At 37.5% G+C, this 25,746-nt stretch overlaps 1 protein-coding gene across 1 annotated transcript in view; it reads right to left on the bottom strand.

Annotated features, from left to right (window-relative positions):
• Positions 1–15,941: 15,941 nt before the first annotated feature.
• LOC124612684 (kynurenine 3-monooxygenase-like) overlaps positions 15,942–25,746 on the bottom strand; it is a 189,175-nt gene continuing 179,370 nt past the window's right edge. The window contains exon 11 of the mRNA XM_047141019.1: positions 15,942–16,393. Within this exon, the coding sequence (XP_046996975.1) occupies positions 16,268–16,393 (126 nt within the window). The 3' untranslated portion in view covers positions 15,942–16,267. The remainder of the gene's footprint in view (positions 16,394–25,746) is intronic.

Genomic DNA, 25,746 nt, shown 5'->3' with positions numbered 1-25,746 from the left:
TCACAGTTTTCGGTAATTACAGTTGAAAAGTATTTCATAGCATCAATTTAACGTATGTACAGAAAACAATAAGCTTTACTATTTGCTTCCCACATACAAATTAGGCAGAAAACAATGATAACATTTGAATTTATATCAGATATGTGGAATAAACTATGACTTTGACAATTTAATTATTTACACAATAACAAAATGAAGTGACCAGAATGACTGTTTGCTGAAATGAATCTTCCTGGCAGGTTAAAACTCTGTGCCAGACTGTGACTCGGGACCTTTGCCTCTCGCTGTCGAGTGCTCTATCAAATTCGAGTCTCAGTCTGGCAAAGAGTTTTAATCTGCCAGGAAGTTTCAAAATAAAGTATGATGTTCCCACCATGTTTCCAATGACAATTTTAATAGAGCTTGCAGTTAACAATTACACTACTTATCTATTTTACACAAAGGTATTTTTTGACAATTTGCTTACATGTATTTGGTTTTGTTATTTTGTTAACCTCGCGTAGTTGCTTCTAATATCAATAAGCTTTGATACATATGTTGCTTATAAAGATGGACCAATGATTTATGCATTTTGGCCAATAAACAAAAATGAGCAACATAGTACAACACCTTTTCATTATATGTTAATTAAAACGGCATACAACACTTTCAGATGTTACTACCAACTGAGTTTTACGGGTTTTATATGTAAGTACTTCATAATCATTTACATATTACATACTCCACTAGCTGTAGGTTATTCTTTGTTTATATTTCTGACATTATGATTATCTCTTTTTTTGTTTGATTTGGAATGGGTGCAAATGATATAATTAGTGTGTTAAGGCAATATACAATATACATTCTTCGAACAGTATTTGAATTTGGGTGGTAGTTAGCCCTCATGAACTAAGGGTTGTGGTAACGATCTGTTCAATTTTCTGTCCATTCTGACCCATTATGTTACAAAGCATAATTTTGTATGGGTTTAAAATGAACCTGTTTGTATACAGTCATTGGGAAAATTCATCTATGAAGACACTGCAGAAGTGGTAAGATCTCTATTTTTTGCTTCAGTAAGTAGACTGGTATCATCTGCAAATAGTACTGCTTCTGCATTCATATACATGAGGGCAGGTCATTATTGTACACTAGAAAAAGAAGTGGTCCTAAGTGAGAGTTCTGCAGTACATCATGTGACCATAAGGAATGCTCTGAGAGGTAGTTATGTGTTTGACTCTGTAAGCTGAGACTGCTTACTTTCAGCCACACATCTGGCACATCTAGCACACCATAACAATTAAGTTTGTTTTAGAAAACTGAATGATCTGTAAGATCAAAAACTTTTGTCAAATCTAAGAAACCACTTCAAAATCTGGAGTGTTTGTCAACTGCTTTTAATATGTTGTTTAAAAAATTAAAAGCAGCACTCTCAGTGGAATGCTACACTCTGAAACCATCTTTGGACACTGATAAAAGTACAATATTTTCATGTGTTCATTATGAGTATGCAAGATAGCTGTATTTTTCTATGTACCATTGATACAGTACTGTTGAAAACAATATGCAAAATTCAGTTCATTATTTAAATGAATGAAATCATTGCAATAACTGCATGAATGTATGTGAGAAATTTAGCTTATACATTCAATCGAAACACCAACTGCAATACAGAAGTATTTGATTTTTTTCTGTGTGATATTGTATTTAATAAGAATGTGAGTACTCTGCCTGCAAACACCTGTTCTACCTTATGTCTTATCCACCACAGCTACAGATGATGCCTTGTATATAAAGATTTTGTGCTGATTATGCAGTTGAGGATAAACAATATCTTTTTATGAATTTACAACTATGTTTGTGATGTGTGTTTCATTTAAGCAGATGAGCACTGATTGCCTCTTGTCTGCAACATGCTACCTTTATCTTGACTCAGCCTTATGTTATGACTGGGTATGATTTGTTGCTATTTTGGTATAATATGTTCATGATAGAAGCTCCAGCAGACTCAAACAGACAGTCAAGGGACTGATACATATATGAGATGCCAAGCACAATCAAGCCAGCAAGAGACAAGATACTGAAAACAAAGATAAGGATGACCTGAGATTTATTTTTAGAAAGAAGAAGAGGAAGAAGCTATTCTCTAATTTGAAAGATTGTGAAAGATTATAAAATTGTGTCATATATTACACATCAGAAATGAAAGTTTACATAAACATAATAGAAGCAGTAACAGTTTTGTAGAACTGTGATGTAAGATATATTTTACAGAAGTAAAAGTTAGGATAGACAACTGACATTTTCATTGTGTATTTTCAGCTTGCTTACATGATTGGTGTAAGTAACGAATAATATCTTATAGTTGTATCTCCACAAATTAACAAGTGTTTACTGACATTATTTGCTTTAAAGGAGAATGCTTGTAATATAATGTCTGATTAGTATATTCTGTAATTTTTTAAAGTTTAATTTGTGGTTCAAAAATGTGTACTAAAATAATTTTTGTCACAGTATCAGTCTTTAAATTTTATTATGGTTTATCAGAAAACTTTTACTTTTGCCTGTACATTTAGTGACACAGTGGCTAGAATTTAAAATATTCCATTTCATTACACAACGCAACATCAGATATAAGAAATTACACCCATAATAAAACACAACTGCCTTTACAAATTTTATTGTAAGAATTCTTCTATCTGTCACTTTTCTATACATGTATATTTTGAAATGCCAAATTGCTTCATCTGTTGCAGGCTTGTAGTATCTCATTCACAAATTTTATGCAAGAGCTACTAGGAATGGGGAGGGGTAATATGGCAGTATGGCCACTAGGTCATTCCAGCAGTTGGCAGAGAAGGTTGAGAAGACCAGCCTTGCATATGGAGTTTTAACAAAGCTCACAATTTACAGCATTGTCCCCAGAACTGATCATGGCCCTTTGTTTCTGAGTCAAGTGGAAGGACGGAACAAGAGACTTCAAGGGTTCTGTGACAAGGTAGGCTGTGACATCCTGGACTTGTGCCACAGGGTTGAGAACAATAGGGTTCCCCTAAATTGGTCAGGTATGCACTACATATCAGAAACTGTTACTTAGGTAGCTGACTGAGTGAGATGTGTGCACACAAGGATTTTTTAGATTAGGTGACTCTCCATCCAATCCAGACAATGATAGCTGTAGGAAACCTGGACATATCAGTGTAAGATCAAAAGAAATGCCTCCCACAGGTGAGAGTATTAAAATCCTAATGGTGAACTGCCAGAGCATTCGCAACAAAGTGTTAGAGTTTGAAGCGCACATGAAAAGCAGTGAAGCTCACTTAACACTTGGTACAGAAAACTGGTTGAAACCAGAAATTGATAGCAGTGAGATTCTTGGGGAAAATATATATTGAAAGGGTAGGCAAATGGGAAATGGAGATGGTTTATTTGTTGCAGTAGACAAGAGACTCAAATCCACCGAGATAGAAATTGCAGCTGTGTGTGAGATTGTTTAGCTGAGACTCAGTATCAGGGATGGGCATAAAATGATAATTGGAGCCTTCTATCACCCACCAGACGTGTCTCCTGATGTAACCAAAAACTTTAGAGGAAACATCAGTTCACTTTTTTGTAAGTTCCCCAACTATACTGTCAGAGTGGGTGGTGACTTTAATCGCCCTGCAATTAATTGGAAAAATTACAGCTCTTTTGGTGTTGGGTGTGATAAGACATCCTGTGAGACATTAGTTAATGCCTTCTCTGAAAATTGCCTAGAACAGGTAGATAGGAACTCCACTTATGATGAAAATATATTGGATCTCATTGCAACAAATAGACATGACTTCTTTCAGGATGTCCACATCAAAACTGGTATCAGTGACCATGATGTGGTTTGGACAACAATGATTACCAAAGTACAAAGAACAACTAAAACAAGCAGATAGATTCATGTGTTCAGTAAACTAGATAAAAAAATCAGTAGTGTCATATCTCAATGGGGAACGTGAAGCTTTCAGCACAGGACAGGAGCTAGTAGATAAACTATGGGTCAAATTTAAAAGAATAGTTGACCATACACTGGATAGATATGTACCCAGTAGAACAGTTCATAACAGGAGGGAACATCTATGGCCTACAGTCACAGTAAAGTAACTTCTAAAGAAACAGAGATTACTGCATAACAGGTGTAAAACAAAGCATAGGGCAATAGATAGAGAGACGCTGAATGAAATGTGTTTGGCTGTAAAGACAGCAGTGCATGATGCCTTCAATGACTACCATAGCAAAAGATTGTCAAATGATATGTCATGAAACACAAAGAAATTCTGGTCATGTGTAAAGGCTATTAACAGCACCAAAGTTTTAGTGTCCAGTCCCTAGCAAACGACACAGGAACTGAAACTCTGGATAGCAAAGCAAAAGGTGAAGTCCTGAACTCCATTTTAAAATGTTATTTTACAAAGGAAAACCCAGGACAATTGCTCCAATGTAATTACATTGGGGCAACTACTGAAAAGATGAATGAAATACGTATTAGTGTCAGTGGTGTTGAGAAACAGCTGAAATCATTAAAACTGAACAAAGCTCCATGGCTGAATGGAATCCCTGTCTGATTCTATACTGAATTTGTGGCTGAGTTAGCCCCTCTTCTAACTATAATGTATTGTAGATCCCTCACACAAAAAATCATGCCCACTTCTTGGTTAAAGGCAAAGGTCACACCCATCTACAAGAAAGGTGGTAGAAGTACCATCCAGTATCCTTGACATTGATTTGATGTATCTTAATCAGAGTGACCTCATCAGTGCCAATGAGCAGGGATTCCAAAAACATTGATCATGTGAAACCCAACTCTCACTTTTCTCACATGACATACTGAAAGCCTTGGATCAAGGCAGTCATGTGGCTGCAGTATTTCTTGATTTCCAAAAAGCATTTGACTCATTACAGCACTTACACTTAACGTCAAAAGTGTGATCATATGGAGCATCACAGGAAATTTGTGACTGGATTGAGAACTTTTTTGGTAGGGAGGACAGAGCATGTTATCTTGGATGGAGAGTCATTATCATATATCAGATGTAGAGGTGACTTAAGGTCCACAGGGAAGTGTGCTGGGGCCCTTGCTGTTCATGTTGTATATTAATGACCTTGCAGACAAAATTAATAGTAAAATGGTGCTTTTTACAGATGATGCTGTTATCTGTAATGAAGTATTATCTGAAAGAAGCTGCATAAATATTCATTTGGATCTTGATAAGATTTCATCATGGTGCAGAGATTGGCAACTTGCTCTAAATATTTAGAAATGTAAAACTGTGCACTTCATAAAATGAAAAAGCATTGTATCGTATGACTGTAGTATCGATGAACCACTGTTAGAATCGGCCAACTCATGCGGATACCTGATATAACACTCTACATCTACATCTACATCTACATCTACATGACTACTCTGCAATTCACATTTAAGTGCTTGGCAGAGGGTTCATTGAACCACAATCATACTATCTCTCTACCATTCCACTCCCGAACAGCACGCGGCAAAAACAAACACCTAAACCTTTCTGTTCGAGCTCTGATTTCTCTTATTTTATTTTGATGATCATTCCTACCTATGTAGGTTGGTCTCAACAAAATATTTTCGCATTCAGAAGAGAAAGTTGGTGACTGAAATTTCGTAAATAGGTCTCACCGCGACGAAAAACGTCTTTGCTGCAATGACTTCCATCCCAATTCGCGTATCATATCTGCCACACTCTCTCCCCTATTACGTGATAATACAAAATGAGCTGCCCTTTTTTGCACCCTTTCGATGTCCTCCGTCAATCCCACCTGGTAAGGATCCCACACCGCGCAGCAATATTCTAACAGAGGACAAACGAGTGTAGTGTAAGCTGTCTCTTTAGTGGACTTGTTGCATCTTCTAAGTGTCCTGCCAATGAAACGCAACCTTTGGCTCGCCTTCCCCACAATATTATCTATGTGGTCTTTACCACTGAAGTTGTTTGTAATTTTAACACCCAGCCTTGAGAATTGTACTATTTATCGAGTAATCGAATTCCAATGGATTTCTTTTGGAACTCATGTGGATCACTTCACACTTTTCGTTATTTAGCGTCAACTGCCACCTGCCACACCATGCAGCAATCTTTTCTAAATTGCTTTGCAACTGATACTGGTCTTCGGATGACCTTACTAGACGGTAAATTACAGCATCATCTGCGAACGACCTAAGAGAACTGCTCAGATTGTCACCCAGGTCATTTATATAGATCAGGAACAGCAGAGGTCCCTGGACGCTTCCCTGGGGAACACCTGATATCACTTCAGTAGGGATATGAAATACAATGACAACGTAGGCTCAGTCATGGTTAAAGCAGATGGTAGACTTCGCTTTATTGGTAGAGAACTGAGGAAGTAAAATCAGTCTACTAAGGAGATTGCTTACAAATCACTCGTAGACTTTGTCTATTAACAAAGTTTCAAGAACTGGCTTTAACTGATTATTCTAGGAATGTACTATAATCATCTACATATTATCATAGGGATAGTGAGGATAAGATTAGAACAACTACTGCACACACAGGGGCATTCAGTCAATCGTTCTTCCTGCAATCCGTACACCTACATTAATAACACACCCTGGAAAAAATTATAAATCCCACAGAAAACAAAAATACATTGCATGTACTCTCTTCATTACTTTTTGCAGTCTCCAAAAATTACACCATCCAGACATTAATGCTACCTAACTCCATTATTATACTACAACACAACACAAAATATCCACATCATCACTCCTCATTTCCTTGGCCTTAATCTGTACAGTACTTCCTGCACAGGTTGCCTGACAGCTTCTTGCTCACCCTTTTTGTCACATTCTTTGCCCTTTCTCTACTCCATGAATATTGATCTGAGTGGCAATTAAGATGAAGCACATTGAAATGGTTATGGATGTCCAACATGAACTATCACTGTTCTAGTTGACAATTGAAGCTTGATGTTTACTGGTGCTGTTGTCTCTATCATCTAGTATGGTTTCTAGTACCATGTCGTGAACTTTCTTGTTTTTCCCATAGGAGTAAAAGGGCTTCACAACATTACCTTTTGCCCTACTGTATACAGTGGTAACTTTCCTGTGCACCTTCTCACTTCCTCTTGCCATTCCAAGGCTTTAGGATTCAGTTTCTACACTCACTTCCATACCTCCCTTACATCCTGGCAAAACTGCGATTTGGTTTCTTATCCTTACCAATCTTTGGTCTGATCACTTCAAATGTTGAGGGCATCTTTTACCTATACACCATCTCATAAAGCGATAGACCTGTACCAGTGTGAACCTTCAAGCTGTAAGCTGCCACAACAAATGATAAGTACATATCCCAGTCATTGTGGTGAGAATCTATATAGCAATTCACCATCTTACCAAAAGTATGATGCACATGTTCTGTTCTGCCATTAGGTTGCAGATGCAATGGACTAGTTCTTAGTTTCCAAACCTGTTGCAAATGACACAGCAGTTTCATCAAGTCTGTTATGACATTTGTCCCATTGCCTGTGATACCATCCCGTGTACATCAAACATGAGCAACCAGCTGTTAACCATGGCTTGTTGATTTGGGATGTTGATTATTTCCACCTTCCATGAAAGTAGTCAATAATTGTTAAAACATAATGGTTTCCCATTGGAGCCTAGTCAAACAGATGTAGAACACACATCCCTATCATTTCAAATGGTTTTGTTGCTTCTGATAACCTCTTAAAGATACTTGCTTATGGCTCATCCATTCTCTGCACACACTGTACACAACTCTTTGCATACTGGTCCACATCTTCCTTCCTTCCTTTCCATTCTGCGACCCTCCAATTTGCTGTCCTTTGATTTCTCTGCCCATATAGGGTGTGGTCATATGTTACCTTGACACTTCTTTCTTGAGCTTAGCTGGCAACATGTCCACTTTTTCCTGCCTTCCTTTCAATGAGAAAGATTCTCCTACCCTCCGTTTTGTTGCCCTCTGATCTTCATGCCCAGATAGCATGTGGTCACATGTTCCCCTTAACCATTCTTCTCTAAGCTTAGCTGGCAACATCATACGTGATCCTAACCTAATTGTCTTACATAATTGGCTGTCACACACACTGAACTAAGGCTGCATCATGTACAGTTTGCTGTCAGCATCAGCAGTAGGTGCTGCTTGCTGTTCAGTGACTACACTACTGCTACCTTTCTGCTTGACCCACCTTCATTTCAATGATTTTGACCTGGCTTATGCATAAATTAATAATCAGATTCACTCAACCTCAACACCATTCTCATGAGCCTTCTAGAAGGGCCCTTCAACCCTGATAACCACTTCAGAGCTGCATGATCCATCACTACTTTGAATTACAATTACTTCCCATATACTAAGCTGAGCATCTCCCTTTCTGTCATGGAATAGTTTTTTTCCCCACTTTAATCCACTGTCACAAACCGTAAACCAAAGGACATTCTACACCATTCATTACCTGATTCATAACAAGCTTTAATGCTTGATTGAAAGCATCACACGATAGCACAAACTCCTTCTAACAGTCGAGGAAAATCAACACTGGAGTTGATGTCAAAGCCTTCTTTAATATCTTGAAAGTGGCATCGCAATCCTTCATCCATTTGAATTTTATTTGTTTATTCAACAGTTGTGTGGGTAGCTGTGCACTATTTGTGAAAACTTTTACAAATTTCTTGTAATAATTGGAGAGCCCTAAAAACAATTGTAGATCTTAACCCATCCTAACAACAGGAAAATCCTTTATGGCTTGTACCAACCTCAGATCTGTCCTCATCCCTTCTTTGCTTATCACACACCTTAAGTACCCTATTTCCTCTAGGGCAAAATGACATTTTTCATATGTAATGTAAGATGTTTTATGTTTAATCCTTGTCCAGTTCTGCCCTGTCTGTTCCCACCAATACTCCTATAATCCCACTGATGGTTTCCACCTGCCCCATTATTACCCAATTGAGGTTGTCTATATTGCCTCTGAACATGCCCTGATCATTCGCACTTATAACACTTCACATTAGTAGAAAATGCTCCTCACTCATTCCACACCTCTGGAACTATATCAGTTTCCTCAAGTGCTGCAGCCTACCTGACAGCAATTTTTAATGTCTTTCAAGGTACCCATTTGAACCCATCTAGATATACTGGATGACCAGCCACTCATGATCATGTCAATTGCCCTATGTTCGGGTTCCTGGAACATAAACTTACTCACCTTGCCATTGTCCCCAATTCACATTTTTGGACTCTGATCTCACATGTTCTGTCTGCGAAACCTTCTAGTGATTCACTGTCTCTCTTTATCACACTACTTATCTGCTTGTGAAAAACTCTTGTGCTCTTTTATTTTTTATACAGCTGTAGGAGGCCAACCTTTAACTGTTTAAATGCCTCTGCATTCCTCAACCCCTCTGTACACTTGACAAACACTTTTGTCTCCCTAATTAACCATAATTTGGCTACGTGCAGCAACTGAACATCCAGCCAACCTCCTATCATTGCTGATGACTCCAGGTCATCTAAAAAATACATTACATCCTTAGCTGACTTACCAGAAATGAGAGTAACTAACTAAGTCAGATCTTTCAGGGAATCAGACTGATCAACTAATGCTAACTGCTCATTCTAAACCACAATCTGCTGTAATAACTCTGGCTTGTGTACTCCCAACAGCACTACGTCATTAAGTAAAAACTGCATTGCATCCTGAAAATCCTGGCTCCTAGAGACTGTCATTGTGGAACCTTTAACCTCCATGTGTAATCCGGTACAACATAGTACCAATTCACACTACTCACACACTTACAATTAGCACACAACAACTTTCACTCTATGTCTTATCAACAAAACCTAGATTCAGTACACTGCCTAGCAGTGTGGTCATAATGGCAGCATGTGGAACATTCCACCAATACTGATTGTGTACAAGGCGCACTATGCCCTACACGTTGCAATGAGAACACATCACCACCTGCAGATAGTGTTTGTTACAGTACCCACAAAACTCTAATATGTCTACTGACTGTATTAGTTTGACTAACGTAACCTTCAGCTTCCTATGCAGTCTCATCTAGATCCCATTTCTTCAACACACACACAAGCAGAATAATCAGTTTGCTCACTCATCCCACTGTATGACAATTGCAAGCTGTGGCTAAGACGTCATGGTGTTTGGGAGCCAGACATTCTGAGGTCCCCTGATGTTGACACCAGCACTTAGGATACCATCTGAAGTGGTACAGGGTTGTATGACAACTTTTGGTATCTGAGTTTGGGTCATGGCAGTGTGGTAAGTCCATGGGAATAAACCACTGGTAGACTAGACAGCATCAAAAGTTGAAACATCTTATTAGCACTCACTTGACTACACTGGTAGTCAGTGGAGGTGCCAGCCACACCCTCTTGCAGCATGTGGTAGGGTTGTTGCATGGCATGGTGAGCTGATGGCTACTGCACTGTGATGTTAGCACCCGGGAGTGCTGACTCCAGAAGCTTATGCAGAGGCATGCGGCCCTATTAGTGGGTCATGACTGCTCAAGGTTGGAACCAGCAGTGCTGAAGATTAGCAAGATGCCTGCAGGGGATGCCAGCTTCCAGTGGTGGTACTCGCCCCAGAAAGTGACAGGACATGGTGCTCAGGAAATTGCTTGGATAAGTGTGTCCCACTTCCAAGATGCAGTTCCTCTATTAATTCTATAGGAAATCCAACATTTTCATTAAACCCCTTTTTATTTTACTCCTCCTTGGTTTTGACTAGTTTGTTCCGGAGCTTTCACAATTCACCTCCGATCCCATCGATCTTGAGTGTGGAATGAGGTACTTCAATAGATGACATGATATTTTTCTGTACATTTTGCTCAATTAAATCACTGACATGCACCTCCAAAGTCGCAGCTACATCTGAGACTTTGTTCTGATCCAAAACATTTAATCTGCCTCTTGTGTCTGAGATTTGCTTGTGCACTTTTGTAAATTCCTGTTCAATGAACTCTTTAATTGTTTTAGGTTCTTTTTTACATCTCTAAACTGCACATTAATTACATTTCTTAGTAAGTCACACTGCTTAATCACCTCAGAATGCAACTCCTCTGTTAAAGATAAAATAGCAGATTGTAATTTGGACACCTTATTATTTTCTTCTACATTTTCTTGATGTGAATGAATTATATGTTTTTCTAGGTTGGCACTAGTTATGTCTGTTTTCATATTGGTTTCAGGAATGGCTTGTTCAACTTTACCTCCCTGGGTGTGTATAGCAGCATATCCCATAATTCCAATTTTAATTTAGTATTAGTATTATCTACCAATACATTCCAAAAAGCTGCATGTGACAATGTGGTTTTCAGGGGGTCATATGTCAGGTTCCATTGATCAGAGAGATAAGGAGTGAAATGTTTCTGATAACCCTTGGCCTAGTGATTGGAAGAACAGGCATGCTGTAGCTGTCCTGTAGTATAGAGTCAAATTTAAACATTACACGCTCTCTCCAGTCCAGACAAATTGAGCAAATTAGTTAGTTCTTTTGTATTAGATGTGGTATAGGGTGGGCCTTAAACAGCTTATAAGAGCACCATTTGTTCAGAGGTGGCTCCTGGGAAAACATTGAAAAATGATGATTTTTTGTCATACCAAAAGTACCAATTGTGGGGATTCTCACTTCTACAATTTTCACTGTGCCTTCTTAAGATGATGATCTCTGGGATCCTTGAAACATTTTCCAGTATCATTACTGGGATCCAGAGGATCAAAGTGACCATAGTTATGCATGTAATATATGTACATAATATCTGGTCTAAGATGTAAACATAGTTTTAACTGACAGTGAGCACATGGCAAGGGTTCTGGTGTTACCAAACTATATTTTTAGTCACCAATTTTTCATCAATGAAGCTTTGATGTGCTGTCTCCATACAATACAGGCTGTATTGACCTGGAAATTGTTTGATGGTGCCATCTGCCTGTATAAGCAATCTACAAAAAAATGTTTTCTCATATGAAATTATTTATGCTTGTGAATCAAAACACCAAAGTTTTTGGTGTACTGTGGGTGTAGCCTAAAAATGCTGTGGATTTTTGTCTAAAGTAGTGTAAAATGATGGGAGACCATTTTATATAACCTTATATTATATGTACTTATTTGTGTTTACATTTGTCAAAGCAAGTAAATGTGTTGAAGTATATTGTCAAAACTTTACTGACCTATAGAGCTCATTTTACATTAGCAGCACATCCTGGTGTGACAGGGAGAGGAAGGGAACCAGCTGAAAAATATTTATGTTGGAGCAGCAAAAAGGTGAATATGCTTCTCTATAAAAAAAAAAACTCTGACAGAAAAGCAGGAAAGTGGGGAACCAGCTTCTTCAACAGTCATTCCACCTTCCTCATCAAAAATTTTGACATGTGAACATATTTGCACTCTTTTGCAATAAGTCTTGTGTGCAATGCTGTGTGTAATAAGACAACATTTAACAAAAACTACGAGTCTGATGACAACAAACTATCTGATACTAGGCTGCAAAGTTACAAAAATGAAAGAGTTTGTATTGTAACATTATTGGATTACTGTATTGTTGAAATAAATCAGCTTGAAATGTACTGATACCAACAACTAAGATACACTGTAATTAATTTGTAAAGTTATCAAACCACGAACTGAAAACTGTCAAAATCAATGTAAACAAAGTCCAATTTATTATTCACAAAATCAGTATGTAGCAAAGTAATAATTATGTTACAGCTAACTGTTAAGTCACAGGATTTATGTTAGGAACAGAAACCATTTTGTACCTATAAAACTATCACCAAAAATTATGAACACATATTTCACATTATTTTGTCATGAACATTATATTATTTTGACATGCTAATGAATTCAAAAACATTGCAATGATTTGTATTGCCAAATTCCATAACCATTTTTCTAAAAGTATTGAAATCTTAATTGTAAACTCAAATAAATGTGCTTGAAACAATGTACAATACAATTTTTTATTGTTGGAAGCTATATTAGGAGCAACGGCAATAGTCATGGTTCTGTCACACCTGTTTCATGTTTTAGGCACAAAACCAATCTCTGTTTTTGTCAATTTGTGATGCAATAAACAAGTTTTAAAAGTATTTTTACTGTTTCTGCTTCATCACTCATTTGATTAATTTGACACAAATTGTTTGACTTACATGAACCCAGATATTGTTTGTGGTGGAGGAAATGCAACAAATCTGAGTTACACACCTCAGTCAGGATCACTGATTATCAGCAAGTTAATTATCTGAAATGTAGCCATGAGAGCTAGTTATATTTTATTGCGACTATTTGCAATAATGTTTTTAATTATTTGTGCTCAGCAGTTCACAGTGCTTCGCTCAAATAATGATTTGACTGCCTGCACTTTTAAATGAGATCATTGAACAATAACTATCCATAATTAAAGCTGTTGGCTATTTTTTAAGCTGATCAAACATAAAATATGTTGTCCAGGTAGACCACAATATTAGGAAAATGTAGCTGTTTTTCACGGGGCTGTCATTCTCCATCTGTATACTTTGGAGAAAATTGCTAGATGCTTTCTCTATCCTGTTGGTGGTGATTGTTTCTGATATCTGTGGCAATGTTACAAACATATGACTCATTTTTGTACTTGTGTACACACATACATTTTTACTCTCAGAAATCCAGATACGGTATATTTATGACATAAATAATTACATTCTTCCTTTGCTGTAAAGTTTTATTTTGTTGTTGTCATGATCACTTTTTATGATGCAATTGTAATCAGTTTTGGCTCACAATGGCAATCTTCAAATGGTACAATAGGAAAAGTAAAAAAGCTTCTGTTTAGACTTTTAAACAAGTAAAAATATTTTCACTATGTCTACTTTTGAGTTAAGTACTGCAGAAATATCCGTGGATCATACCTATGGACATAATTTGGTGAACAGATGTTCATACATTGTCATACTAAGAATAAAACCAAAGATTAGGGAATTATAGATACAAGTAGGTATACTTTTCTTTCCCTATTCTTTGTGTTACTTGCACGCATTCTCTGTAAACCAATACTTACTTGCAAAAATTGTAAAATATGAGAGCTTTGCAATATATTTTAGTCAGTTATTTGTAAAATATAAAATTAGCCTACAAGTTGTTGAAGCAGTAAAATCAAATTCATAACAAAGTAACATCTTTAGAAAGGAGCAATCCTTATGGTACACATTTCAAATGGCTGAGGGTGCTGCAATTCATACTGCTAAATTTTAAGGCTACTGCCTGTAAGTTCAGAGGAGGGTATATGGACTGGATGACAAGGATAACTTTCTTCTGTAGCTCACTGGCACTCCTGGCTGCAAGTTGTTCACATTAGTTACTCAGAAGTAAGTATTCAGGTCCATCATCATTACTGAACTTGCCATTATTTTGCAGGAAGAATGGTATAAGATTATCTTGAAAACCATACAGTACCTGTATTTATCTGTTTGGAGATGACTGAAGCTGTTTTGAAAACCAGCACTTTTTCAACAACATATCGGTCATTGTAATGCGTTATGTTTTTGGTGTTACCATATTTTTGTCCACCCTTGCTTATTATATTTTCAGACATTTATTACTGTCATTGATTTACTCTACAGTATGCACCATAGGGTAAAAGTATGCTTGTTTCTGATATAGAGGATGAATAGAGTAGAGATTGTTAAACACATCCATACATGGTGGTTTTCTATATATTTGAAATGCATGTCTGTTGTTTTTGGTTGAAATGGTGAAATTTAAAAAAAAAATGTTTTATCTTTCTGTTTATTTTAGATTCTGTTGTGAATTTGATTTTGGAATGCATGCTGCTCAACTTTCTAGCTGACTCTCCACCTGCTTAGCTGGATGGTAACATGTTTGCCTACCATGCTGTGGGTCCGGGTTCGATTCTCGCCAGGTTGGAGACTTTTCTCGACTTGTGTACTGGATGTTGTGTTGTCTTCATCATCATTTCATCTTGATGTGCAAGTCATCCAATATGGCGTTACCTGAAATAAGACTTGCAACCTGGTGGCCGAGCTTCCCCAGACGGGGCCTCCCAGCCATCAATGCCACACGATCATTTGACTTTTTCTAGCCAACTTCTGTATTTGCATTCTTTTCCCTCTGTGCTGAATGACTGAGTCATCAATGTACCTTTTATCTATACTGTGTTGCTAATAATGTCTGAAGGAACCTTCAAAAAGGTCTTTTCTAACTGGTTAATATAGATATTTGCTATGCTTCACCCAGCTAGAAGAGGAGTGCAAGTGAGCTACAGCAGAAAGCCACCCTTGTTATCTGGTCCATGTTGTCTCTTCTGATAGACAGTAGTGTAAACTTCTAGTAGCTTGAAGTGTAATGCCATCAACCCTTTGACATATCTACCACAAGGATTACTCCTTTGGTCCTTTTATTGTAAAGACTTTACTCTGTTTTGAATATGGTTTTACTGCTTTAACAATCTGTAGCCTATTTTTATATTTTATGAATAATTGATAGAAATATTATTGTAAATTTGTCATATTTTATGGTCTTCATAAGTAAAGGTTGTCTCACACAGGATGCATGCATCTAGGACGAAGAGTAGGGAAATAAAAGTATACGTAGTTGTGTCTATAATTCCCTCATTTTTTGATACTATGTTTAGTATGCCAACTCACGAATATTTGTTCACCCAATGCCATCCATGGTTATGAACAACATGTATTTTAATAGAACTTTACTCAACTCACAAGTAGACCTAGTGAAAATATTTTTACTTGTTTTAAGGTCTTACTATAAGCTTTTTATTTTTTCTTTTTTAGCATCAGAACATTGCCATCATGGGATGAATACGATTATGTTTGTGTTATAAAATGTGATTGTGTCAAAAATAAACAAAGCCACCATCTTCTTAAACAGAATGTCTTTTTTTCCAAAATCTTTATTATTTTAGTAATGGTATTTTTGGTGAATTGATTTATTACAGTAATAACAATGTATTTACCACAAATTTAACAAAAAGCATCAAACATATACAATATTAAGAAAATGTTGCTATAAATACACACTGTGTAAATGAGCAGTATTCTGAGCTTTTTGTGTTGGGAATGTGTTGCGCATGAACAATAGTATCATGTAAGTGAATCACTTGGGGTGATATATGAGGCAGTGTAAATAATATATTATCACAGACTTGACTTTGTTGAATTTGGCAGTGTTTGTTGGCCAGTGCAAGATTTCTGCCTGGAAATCTGATGTTATTGTGTCATAATTCTGGTACAATAAAAAGTTTACAGGGTGTTTCAATAATAGCATGAATAAAAAAGAATATAAATAATACTACCACTAACAGCATTATCATGCCAAAAACCCCGAGAACAGCACGTATTGCCTGGAATGAAAACAAAAATTGATTAGTACAGATTAGTGTATTATACCATTACCTGGAATAAAAGATTAGACAAGTATATTAATGCAAGTGAAGAGTACTTTGAAGGGGACTGAAGTCTTGTGCTTAAAATGTGAATAAATAAGTTAAAAAAATTAATTCGGTTTCTTTTGTGTATCCCCTGCGTAAGAAGTGTGAATCCCAGGTTATGATATGGAAGCAGAGAATGAAGCCAGTGCTCCAAATGGTATGGCAGTGAACTCTGAAAATGAGAAAAAATGGCATGAAAATCCATGCCTGCAAACAAAAAATTTTTGTGACCACAAAATAATACAGGGTTATTCAAAATGGTATAAACACTTTCAAGTGATAGTAAGACATGTTTGCATTGAGATTAGGTACTTCATGATTACACAGGTATGTATGGAAACAGCTGCTTGGGAAGTAGTTTTTTGCTACATTGATCTCCAGCAATATGGCTACCAGTCCAACGGAGAAGATGTTTTGTGCAATTAACGCTGAAATTGCAAGACTACCGAGATCATTTCATTCTTTCAAAAGGATGGTGCTCCATTGCACTTCCTAGCTATGTCCAAGCATTCTCAGATGCAGACCATTAGGGTGCTGGCTTTATCGTGCATCAGATGGCAATCTCTCATTGCTGGCATGGTGAGGTTACATAAAAGACTCTGTTTCCACACTTCCACTTTCCCACAACAGTGCTCACTTATGAGGATCTATCAGGACAGCTGTGGCTGATTCTCATACATACAGTAGGGTGAGTGTGAGCAGAACTGGACTGTAGAGCGGATGTGTACCATGCAGGTTCTGGTTTACTCACTGAAGATTTGTGAACATGGCACAAAGAACTTCTTCAGTCGTTGTTTCCCTAAATATAAACATACAGTACCTAATCTCAATACAAACATTTTTTACAATCACTTGAATGTGTCTTGATCTTTTTGAGTGACTCTGTATGCTGGAGAAATCTCAATCAAAAACTAAGATTAACTTCTCATAGCTAGAGTTTACAGTCATGTAAAATTGTGTGAATGGCATTGTTATCACTTTTTGGCTGCAAAATTATTTATTTGTAAAACCCAATATTACAGTTTGACTTTAGGGCTGTTATGAAGGGAAACAATTGTGCTTTAGCTCATGTCAAAATCTAAAAAATCATGTGATGTGACATAGAAGCTGCTTTCATCATAATGTGTTCCTGATTACCATGTATTTTGTGTATTTCACTTTTTGAATTGCAGTGTAAATATGTTGCTCACATTCTGGCCAATTTTTGCTTCATCCATAATATTGGGTTGAGTAAATAATTCCATACTTATTTTATTTTATATAAAACAGAAGCTGGTTAATCACATGTTGTTCTGTGAACTCATATACATTTTAAAAATCTCTGTGTTAACTGCTCGATTTAATTGTGTTATAAGTATATTGCTCATATTCCACTTTATTTTTATTCAATCAATTTTTCATACATTATGCATTTAATGGAGAAATCCATGTTAACATCTTTTGATAGAAATGGTATTCAACTTTATTAAATCTTGTCATGGAATGAGTATGTAACTCAGCATTGAATAGTGTTGGTTTTTGCACAGAGTACTAGTATGCTTTGTAGTCTTAGTGACAGAGTATGTAGTTGTTGTACCAGGTACCATCAGACAGCAAAATATTCTAAGTTGAAGTGCTTATTTGTATATCGGATTGTATGTTAAACTGAACATACTTCCACTGTACTGAATGCAACTGCATTTAGGAAACACCAGTTGTATAGAATTCACTAGTAGTGCTGAAAGTGTGCTTTTAAATTTTCAATTGAGTGGGAGGATGATTTTAGTACATTGATTTCTGCTGAAAAATGTGATTTGTAGTATCACTATGACTATAGAGCATACTCAGTGACAAGAAGCCACAACATTTAAAGGAGAATTACATATTCATTATGTGTCAAGATGTTATAAAGCTGAATACCATTCCTGCCACAATCTGCTAATATGGAGTTGTCCATTAACTGAGAGGAACCATGAAAAATGGATGTGAACAAAAATAAAAAAGTAACACAAACAACACACTTACAATGCATTTAAATAAAGCAATTTTGTAAGCAGGAACAAAGATACCTGAGTCCACAGGACACCATGTGATCAAACCAACTGCTGTTTTATATTAAACAAAAACAAATGTGCAATCATTTACTCCACTCAGTATAACAGATGTGAGGAAAAACATATTTACATTGCAATTCAAAGAGCGCAGTACCCAGAAGAAGTCATAATCAGAAGCACAATCTGATGAGACCAGCTTCTGTTAATTGTTGCTGCTGTTGTTGTGATCTTCAGTTGAGAGACTGATTTGATGCAGCTCTCCATGCTACTCTATCCTGTGCAAGCTTCTTCATCTCCAAGTACCTACTGCAACCTACATCCTTCCTAATCTGCTTAGTGTATTCATTTCTTGGTCTCCCTCTATGATTCTTACCCCCCACACTGCCCTCCAATACTAAATTGGTGGTCCCTTGATGCCTCAGAACATGTCCTACCAACCAACCCCTTCTTCTAGTCAAGTTGTGCCACAAATTCCTCTTCTCCCCAATTTTATTTGGTACCTCCTCATTAGTTACATGATCTACTTATCTAATCTTCTGCATTCTTCTGTAGCACCACATTTCGAAAGCTTCTATTCTCTTCTTTTCTAAACATTTATCGTCCATGTTTCACTTCCATACATGACTTCACTCCATACAAATACTTTCCAAAAATACTTCCTGACACTTAAATCTATACTTAACAAATTTCTCTTCTTAAGAAACACTTTCCTTGCCATTGCCAGTCTATTTTTTATATTCTCTCTACTTCGACCATCATCAGTTATTTTGCTCCCCAAATAGCAAAACTCGTCTACTACTTTGCGTGTGTAATTTCCTAACCTAATTCCGCCAGCGTCACCCAGTTTAATTCAACTACATTCTATTATTCTTATACCCTCCTTTCAAGACACTGTCCATTCCGTTCAGCTGCTCTTCCAGGTCCTTTGCTGTCTCTGACAGAATTACATTGTCATCGGCAAACCTCAAAGATTTCATGAAACAAAAATAAATATGGAAGACTTTAAATCATCCAAGCAGCCTCGCAGCAAACTAAGGTCATGTTACCAGAAGTCCCTGTATGAATTTCACCCCCTAAGTTACACTAGTGAGTGCGGCTTAATTCAGCTAACTCCACGCTTGCCAATACATCCCTCCTCCCACTGTTAACAAGCAGAAGCACTCTGTGTAAATAGCCAAAGATGTGACTGCAGCCAACAGTAACTCTTAATCTGCAACACCTTCCTCCATTGCGCCAAGACTGCTAAAACTATTGGATATGGGCGACTTGTTTATATAATTATGCAATTAGTTTGTGTTTGTAGTGCTAAAAACTCAGGGAACAAAGGAAGAACTCAGTGGATGCCAATAACTGATGTCAACAGATTTTAAATCCGAAGTCTTCTAAGATGTTTGTAGAATTGTGCTGGACATCTAGAGTCACCAGAAAGTGTTTTGGGACTAACTCTGAGTAAGCTTTCCTTTAAAATAGTTTTCTGTTCCTACATGCAGTTACTTAGAACTTTGAGACTGAAACATTTCAGAATAGACATTAGGTTTGAGTACATAAAAGAGTTCATAATATTGAACCACACTAGAAACTTTATCGACACAATGTCAAGGGACAATTGGAGGACTTTTTTTGTATTTCTACACCAGCTATAATGATTGCACCAATGCCTTAACCACAATTTAAAAGCAAATAGTTCACTGTTATTGCTGTCCATCACCAATAGGAGCCTTCAACAAACTATACAATAGCCAAAGAAATTGGGTCATGAGTTTCAAATGACACTACGCTGTAATAAGAAAATTTATTTTGAACATGGTTTGGTAGGTGAAACTAATGGGAAATCACAACAAAGTAGTAATAATAAAGTTATAACTCATGTTGTTATCACTCCAGATGATTAAACTCTTTTTTATCAATGGTGCAAACTCTAAACCCTCACATCCTCATAAGAAGAGCTTGACACCTGTGCTGAAATCTAATTCACATTCTGCTTACCAACTTGCAATTGGATAAAAGTGGAAGTATGTGATGAAATTAAATCAACAGCAAATTAAATGGCTCCAGATTAGTGATTAGAGATACATGGACTTGATATTAATTACTTCTCTGTGCATATATAAACTAGATGTTTATTAGTGGTGTTCTTCCGGAATGCCTAATTAAGAAAGTAGTCATTCCATGTTACAAAAATGGTTATAAATCTTGCACTAAAATTACTGTTCAATTTTTATGGTACCTGTTTTCTCCAAAATAATCAAATATAGTACACAAAACCAAATTTGCATACATTTCTCAAAACACAATGTACTGGCTAATCGACGGTATTGTTTTGAGTTGCAAGTTATCAACAGTTAAACCCATTTAAAATTTCTTTTGTACAGCACTCTTTTGAATCCAAACTGTTTGCTAGAGTCATGCAAGTGGACATGATCAAGGCATTTGACTTTGTAAACCACAGAATAATACTGGAGAAACTATGGTGTTATGGCATTAGGGATCTGAAACTCACTCTCATTAAATACTATTTTAGTAACAGGAAACAAATTGTAGCGTGCAATTATTAAAAATCATAGTCCCTGAGTGTTACTAGAGGTGTACCTGAAAGATCAGTGCTTGGACCACTACTGTTTATAATACACTCCTGGAAGTGGAAAAAAGAACACATTGACACCGGTGTGTCAGACCCACCATACTTGCTCCGGACACTGCAAGAGGGCTGTACAAGCAATGATCACACGCACGGCACAGCGGACACACCAGGAACCGTGGTGTTGGCCATCGAATGGCGCTAGCTGCGCAGCATTTGTGCACCGCCGCCGTCAGTGTCAGCCAGTTTGCCGTGGCATACGGAGCTCCATCGCAGTCTTTAACACTGGTAGCATGCCGCGACAGCGTGGACGTGAACCGTATGTGCAGTTGACGGACTTTGAGCGAGGGCGTATAGTGGGCATGTGGGAGGCCGGGTGGACGTGCCGCCGAATTGCTCAACACGTGTGGCATGAGGTCTCCACAGTACATCGATGTTGTCGCCAGTGGTCGGCGGAAGGTGCACGTGCCCGTCGACCTGGGACCGGACCGCAGCGACGCACGGATGCACGCCAAGACCGTAGGATCCTACGCAGTGCCGTAGGGGACCGCACCACCACTTCCCAGCAAATTAGGGACACTGTTGCTCCTGGGGTATCGGCGAGGACCATTCGCAACCGTCTCCATGAAGCTGGGCTACGGTCCCGCACACCGTTAGGCCGTCTTCCGCTCACGCCCCAACATCGTGCAGCCCGCCTCCAGTGGTGTCGCGACAGGCGTGAATGGAGGGACGAATGGAGACGTGTCGTCTTCAGCGATTCGAGTCGCTTCTGCCTTGGTGCCAATGATGGTCGTATGCGTGTTTGGCGCCGTGCAGGTGAGCGCCACAATCAGGACTGCATACGACTGAGGCACACAGGACCAACACCCGGCATCATGGTGTGGGGAGCGATCTCCTACACTGGCCGTACACCACTGGTGATCATCGAGGGGACACTGAATAGTGCACGGTACATCCAAACCGTCATCGAATCCATCGTTCTACCATTCCTAGACCAGCAAGGGAACTTGCTGTTCCAACAGGACAATGCACGTCCGCATGTATCCCGTGCCACCCAACGTGCTCTAGAAGGTGTAAGTCAACTACCCTGGCCAGCAAGATCTCTGGATCTGTCCCCCATTGAGCATGTTTGGGACTGGATGAAGCGTCGTCTCACGCGGTCTGCACGTCCAGCACGAACGCTGGTCCAACTGAGGCGCCAGGTGGAAATGGCATGGCAAGCCGTTCCACAGGACTACATCCAACATCTCTACGATCGTCTCCATGGAAGAATAGCAGCCTGCATTGCTGCGAAAGGTGGATATACACTGTACTAGTGCCGACATTGTGCATGCTCTGTTGCCTGTGTCTATGTGCCTGTGGTTCTGTCAGTGTGATCATGTGATGTATCTGACCCCAGGAATGTGTCAATAAAGTTTCCCCTTCCTGGGACAATGAATTCATGGTGTTCTTATTTCAATTTCCAGGAGTGTATTAATAAATCACCTGTGCAGCAACATGCCTGCTTTATGCAGATGATACTGCTTTCATAAATTCTGGAAAGGACATAAATAAATTAAAGACACAAAGTAAAGATTATCTCAGGTTATTTGAAATGTTGTTTGAAGCCAATGAGTTAGGTATTAACTATGAAAAGAATGTAGATACTTCTTGCAGCCTTATTTTTTTCAGTTTGTGCAGTGTTGATTTCGAGTCACATAGACTACAGATCTCAAATGTTTTCCCCAAACATTACACATGTCATTTTCTTAAAAAGAGGTTAATAACTCCTATTGTGCCTTATGTCATTGCCAACAAAGATATGACTTTCTTCAATGGAGTAATTCTCCAGGAGCTAGGAAAATTTTTTATTTGGCAGACCAAATTACAAAAAGTAACATCCAGGGAGACTAAAGAATTACTGATAATGACAGTCTCATCTCTTTTTAGATGCAGCTGCCTTTGTTACTTAAAAAAATCCTTAGGCAGTTGGTTCATAATGATAATAATCATCAAACATTAAAGACAGACTTACCTTCTACTTGACTTTAAAAAAATGCAAATACGGAAGAGGCTAAGGCTTTTCAGCACATTGCTTGTGCAGGTGCATGCTGATTTTCTTATTTCACTCAAAAATGGCTGAAAGGGAACATATTTTATCCTCTTGACACTTTCAAGATGAGCCCTGAGCCTCACTCAGGCTATAACCCATAACTGTAGGTGCCATATCTCCTGAATTATGAACTGTGTGTCGTACAGTGCTATAATTTTGCGGGTACATTCAGTATTATATGTGGATACTGTCTGCAAAATGTGTTATGAGTAGAATTACTACTAAATAAGTAATAAATTGAAATGCATGCTGGTGATACTCAGGCTTCATTTCGGAAATTTTAAAGAATTTTAAAACTGTTGAAAAGTTGACCTGCTTTACTAAATAATTCATAATAGTGTTAGCTTGTAACTTCTTTTTATGCATTTTTATCCCTTCTGGTATTTTTCTTATGTACATAATGAATATACAAGTAACTAAATAATGCTAACAAATGTTTTACTATTAACCACACTGGGAAATTTTTGTGTGCCATATTTCTTTTACTGTGTGAACCTCAATAAGCAACGTAATAATGTTTAGAGCCGTATTCTTTGTATACAACCTTTGTAATATGACTGTTGAACCACAGCAGATCTTCTTTATCCCTCCCATGTGAAGCAATCTTTGTATATAACTGATGTTGTTTTATGATGTATGTACTTCAGTTATGTGTAGTATGGTGGCGTAGTGTACATAAGTATGTTTCCTAATATGTCAATAATACTTTATAAAACATCTTGTACATTACTCATGATGGCATCAATTGCATGCAAATACTTAAAGGTAGATGACTGAATAAATAAATATACTTGCCAGAAACTATAGTAGAATTGATGATTCCCAACTTTTGTGACTTGAAAATCTTACATATTATCTTTAAATAAGAATGACTGCAGGAGATATAATACACCAACATCCTCTTTGCATTTGAAAAATATGTGACAAATCTTCAAAGATTAAGTAAACTTAATGATGGGAAGATTGAAGGAAGAGTTGTGTTGGAAACTAATTTAAAAGCAAGGAAAAGTACATCTGTTTATTAAGTGACAAAGAATTCAAGCAATATTTGATTTCAAATTTGTGTTATTGTTGACACTTTTTATTCATGTATGATGAATAAATGTTCTGAATAACTATTTTTGGTTATTCAAGAATAATAATTTGAGTAAAATTTGCACAATTCCAGTGGTAAGGGAAATGCAATGTTTATGTGCGCACAGGAAATTTGCAGCTTATGTGCAAGTGTACGCAGGTGTCTGGCAGATGAGTGAGCTAACGTCTGTGGCTATATTGTCGTGCACTCACACTCACCTGCACACTTGCATGGTTGTTGACAAGAACTGACTCAAATGTGTTATAAGACAAGGCAGCATTGGTCATATTTGGCAACTTCTGCTATGGTATGCAAAGTTAATTCATGTTATCCCCTGCACAGCACAACCACATGCATGCCACGTAGATCTGCCTGCTATCACATAGCTCTATTCACATTAACCAAGACTACACTGAATAAACCGTTGCAAAATCATTCCACATTGTTTTGATACAAGAATCATTCAAATGATTCATGGAGCATGTAACTAACTAACTAGCTTACTTACTTATATACTCCAGTAGTCAGCTGATTTTTTAACAACAAGATGAGATGTAGCTGACAGGACAACTGTATTCTTGGACAAACTTTGTGCATGAATCCGAGAGTATGAACAAATTTGCCTTTGTTCCATTTACTGACTTAATGTAAGACCAAAACTGCTTTGAATTTTCTGTCAAGTCAGTAGATAGAATATTACTTTCAAATTCATTTAAAGCTTCATGCAGGACTCTCCTTACACAAAATTTTGGCGTTATTAAGTTTTTATGTGTCTATGAGACTTTGGCTACATTTAAATTGAAGCTCTATTTGCTTTTTTAGCAGCTTTCTAATATGACTGTTGAACCACAGCAGGTCTTCTTTATCCCTCCCAACTTTTCTCAGCACATATTTATCTAAAGTGTGTTCAACAGTACTCTTGAACTTTACACATTGATACTAAACATTTTTAGTGCTGGGGATGAGATTTTCATGCTGACCACTCAGGTAATCTGAAATCTGTTTCCTATTGTGTTGCTAAGGAGGGAGACCTTCCTACCTTTCTTTGTAGTCGTATTTAAAACCATATGCTTATGGCCTTACAGTCACTGATTCTGAGTTCTCATCTGTTTGTCGCCAACAGATCTGAGCTGTTACCTTCGCAGTTCAGTTGTCTGATTAACTGTTCAAGGTGATTTTCAGGTAAGGCATTTAAAACAGTTTCACTAGAGTTTCTTTCCCTACTAGGCACCCTAATCACTTGAGTCTCCCAGTCTTTATGTGATAAGTTGACATCTCCACCTAACACTACAACATGACCAAGAATTTTTTGTAAAATATTGTCCAGGTTCCCCCTAAATGTTCTGGCACTACTGCTCAAGAGACAAGTGGTTTATTAAGGCATTGACCGACCATGTTTGAATTACGTTTAATACTCACTTTACACATTGGGAATCTGTGCTAATCTCACTAGATATTACCATATTTTTTATCACTAGAAACATGGCT

Source organism: Schistocerca americana, chromosome 4 (genome assembly GCF_021461395.2).
Source record: "Schistocerca americana isolate TAMUIC-IGC-003095 chromosome 4, iqSchAmer2.1, whole genome shotgun sequence".
In the NCBI taxonomy this organism is placed as follows: Eukaryota; Metazoa; Arthropoda; class Insecta; order Orthoptera; family Acrididae; genus Schistocerca; species Schistocerca americana.
The sequence above is the reverse complement of the archived record's forward strand: the minus strand, read 5'-3'. Positions and strand labels throughout refer to the sequence as shown.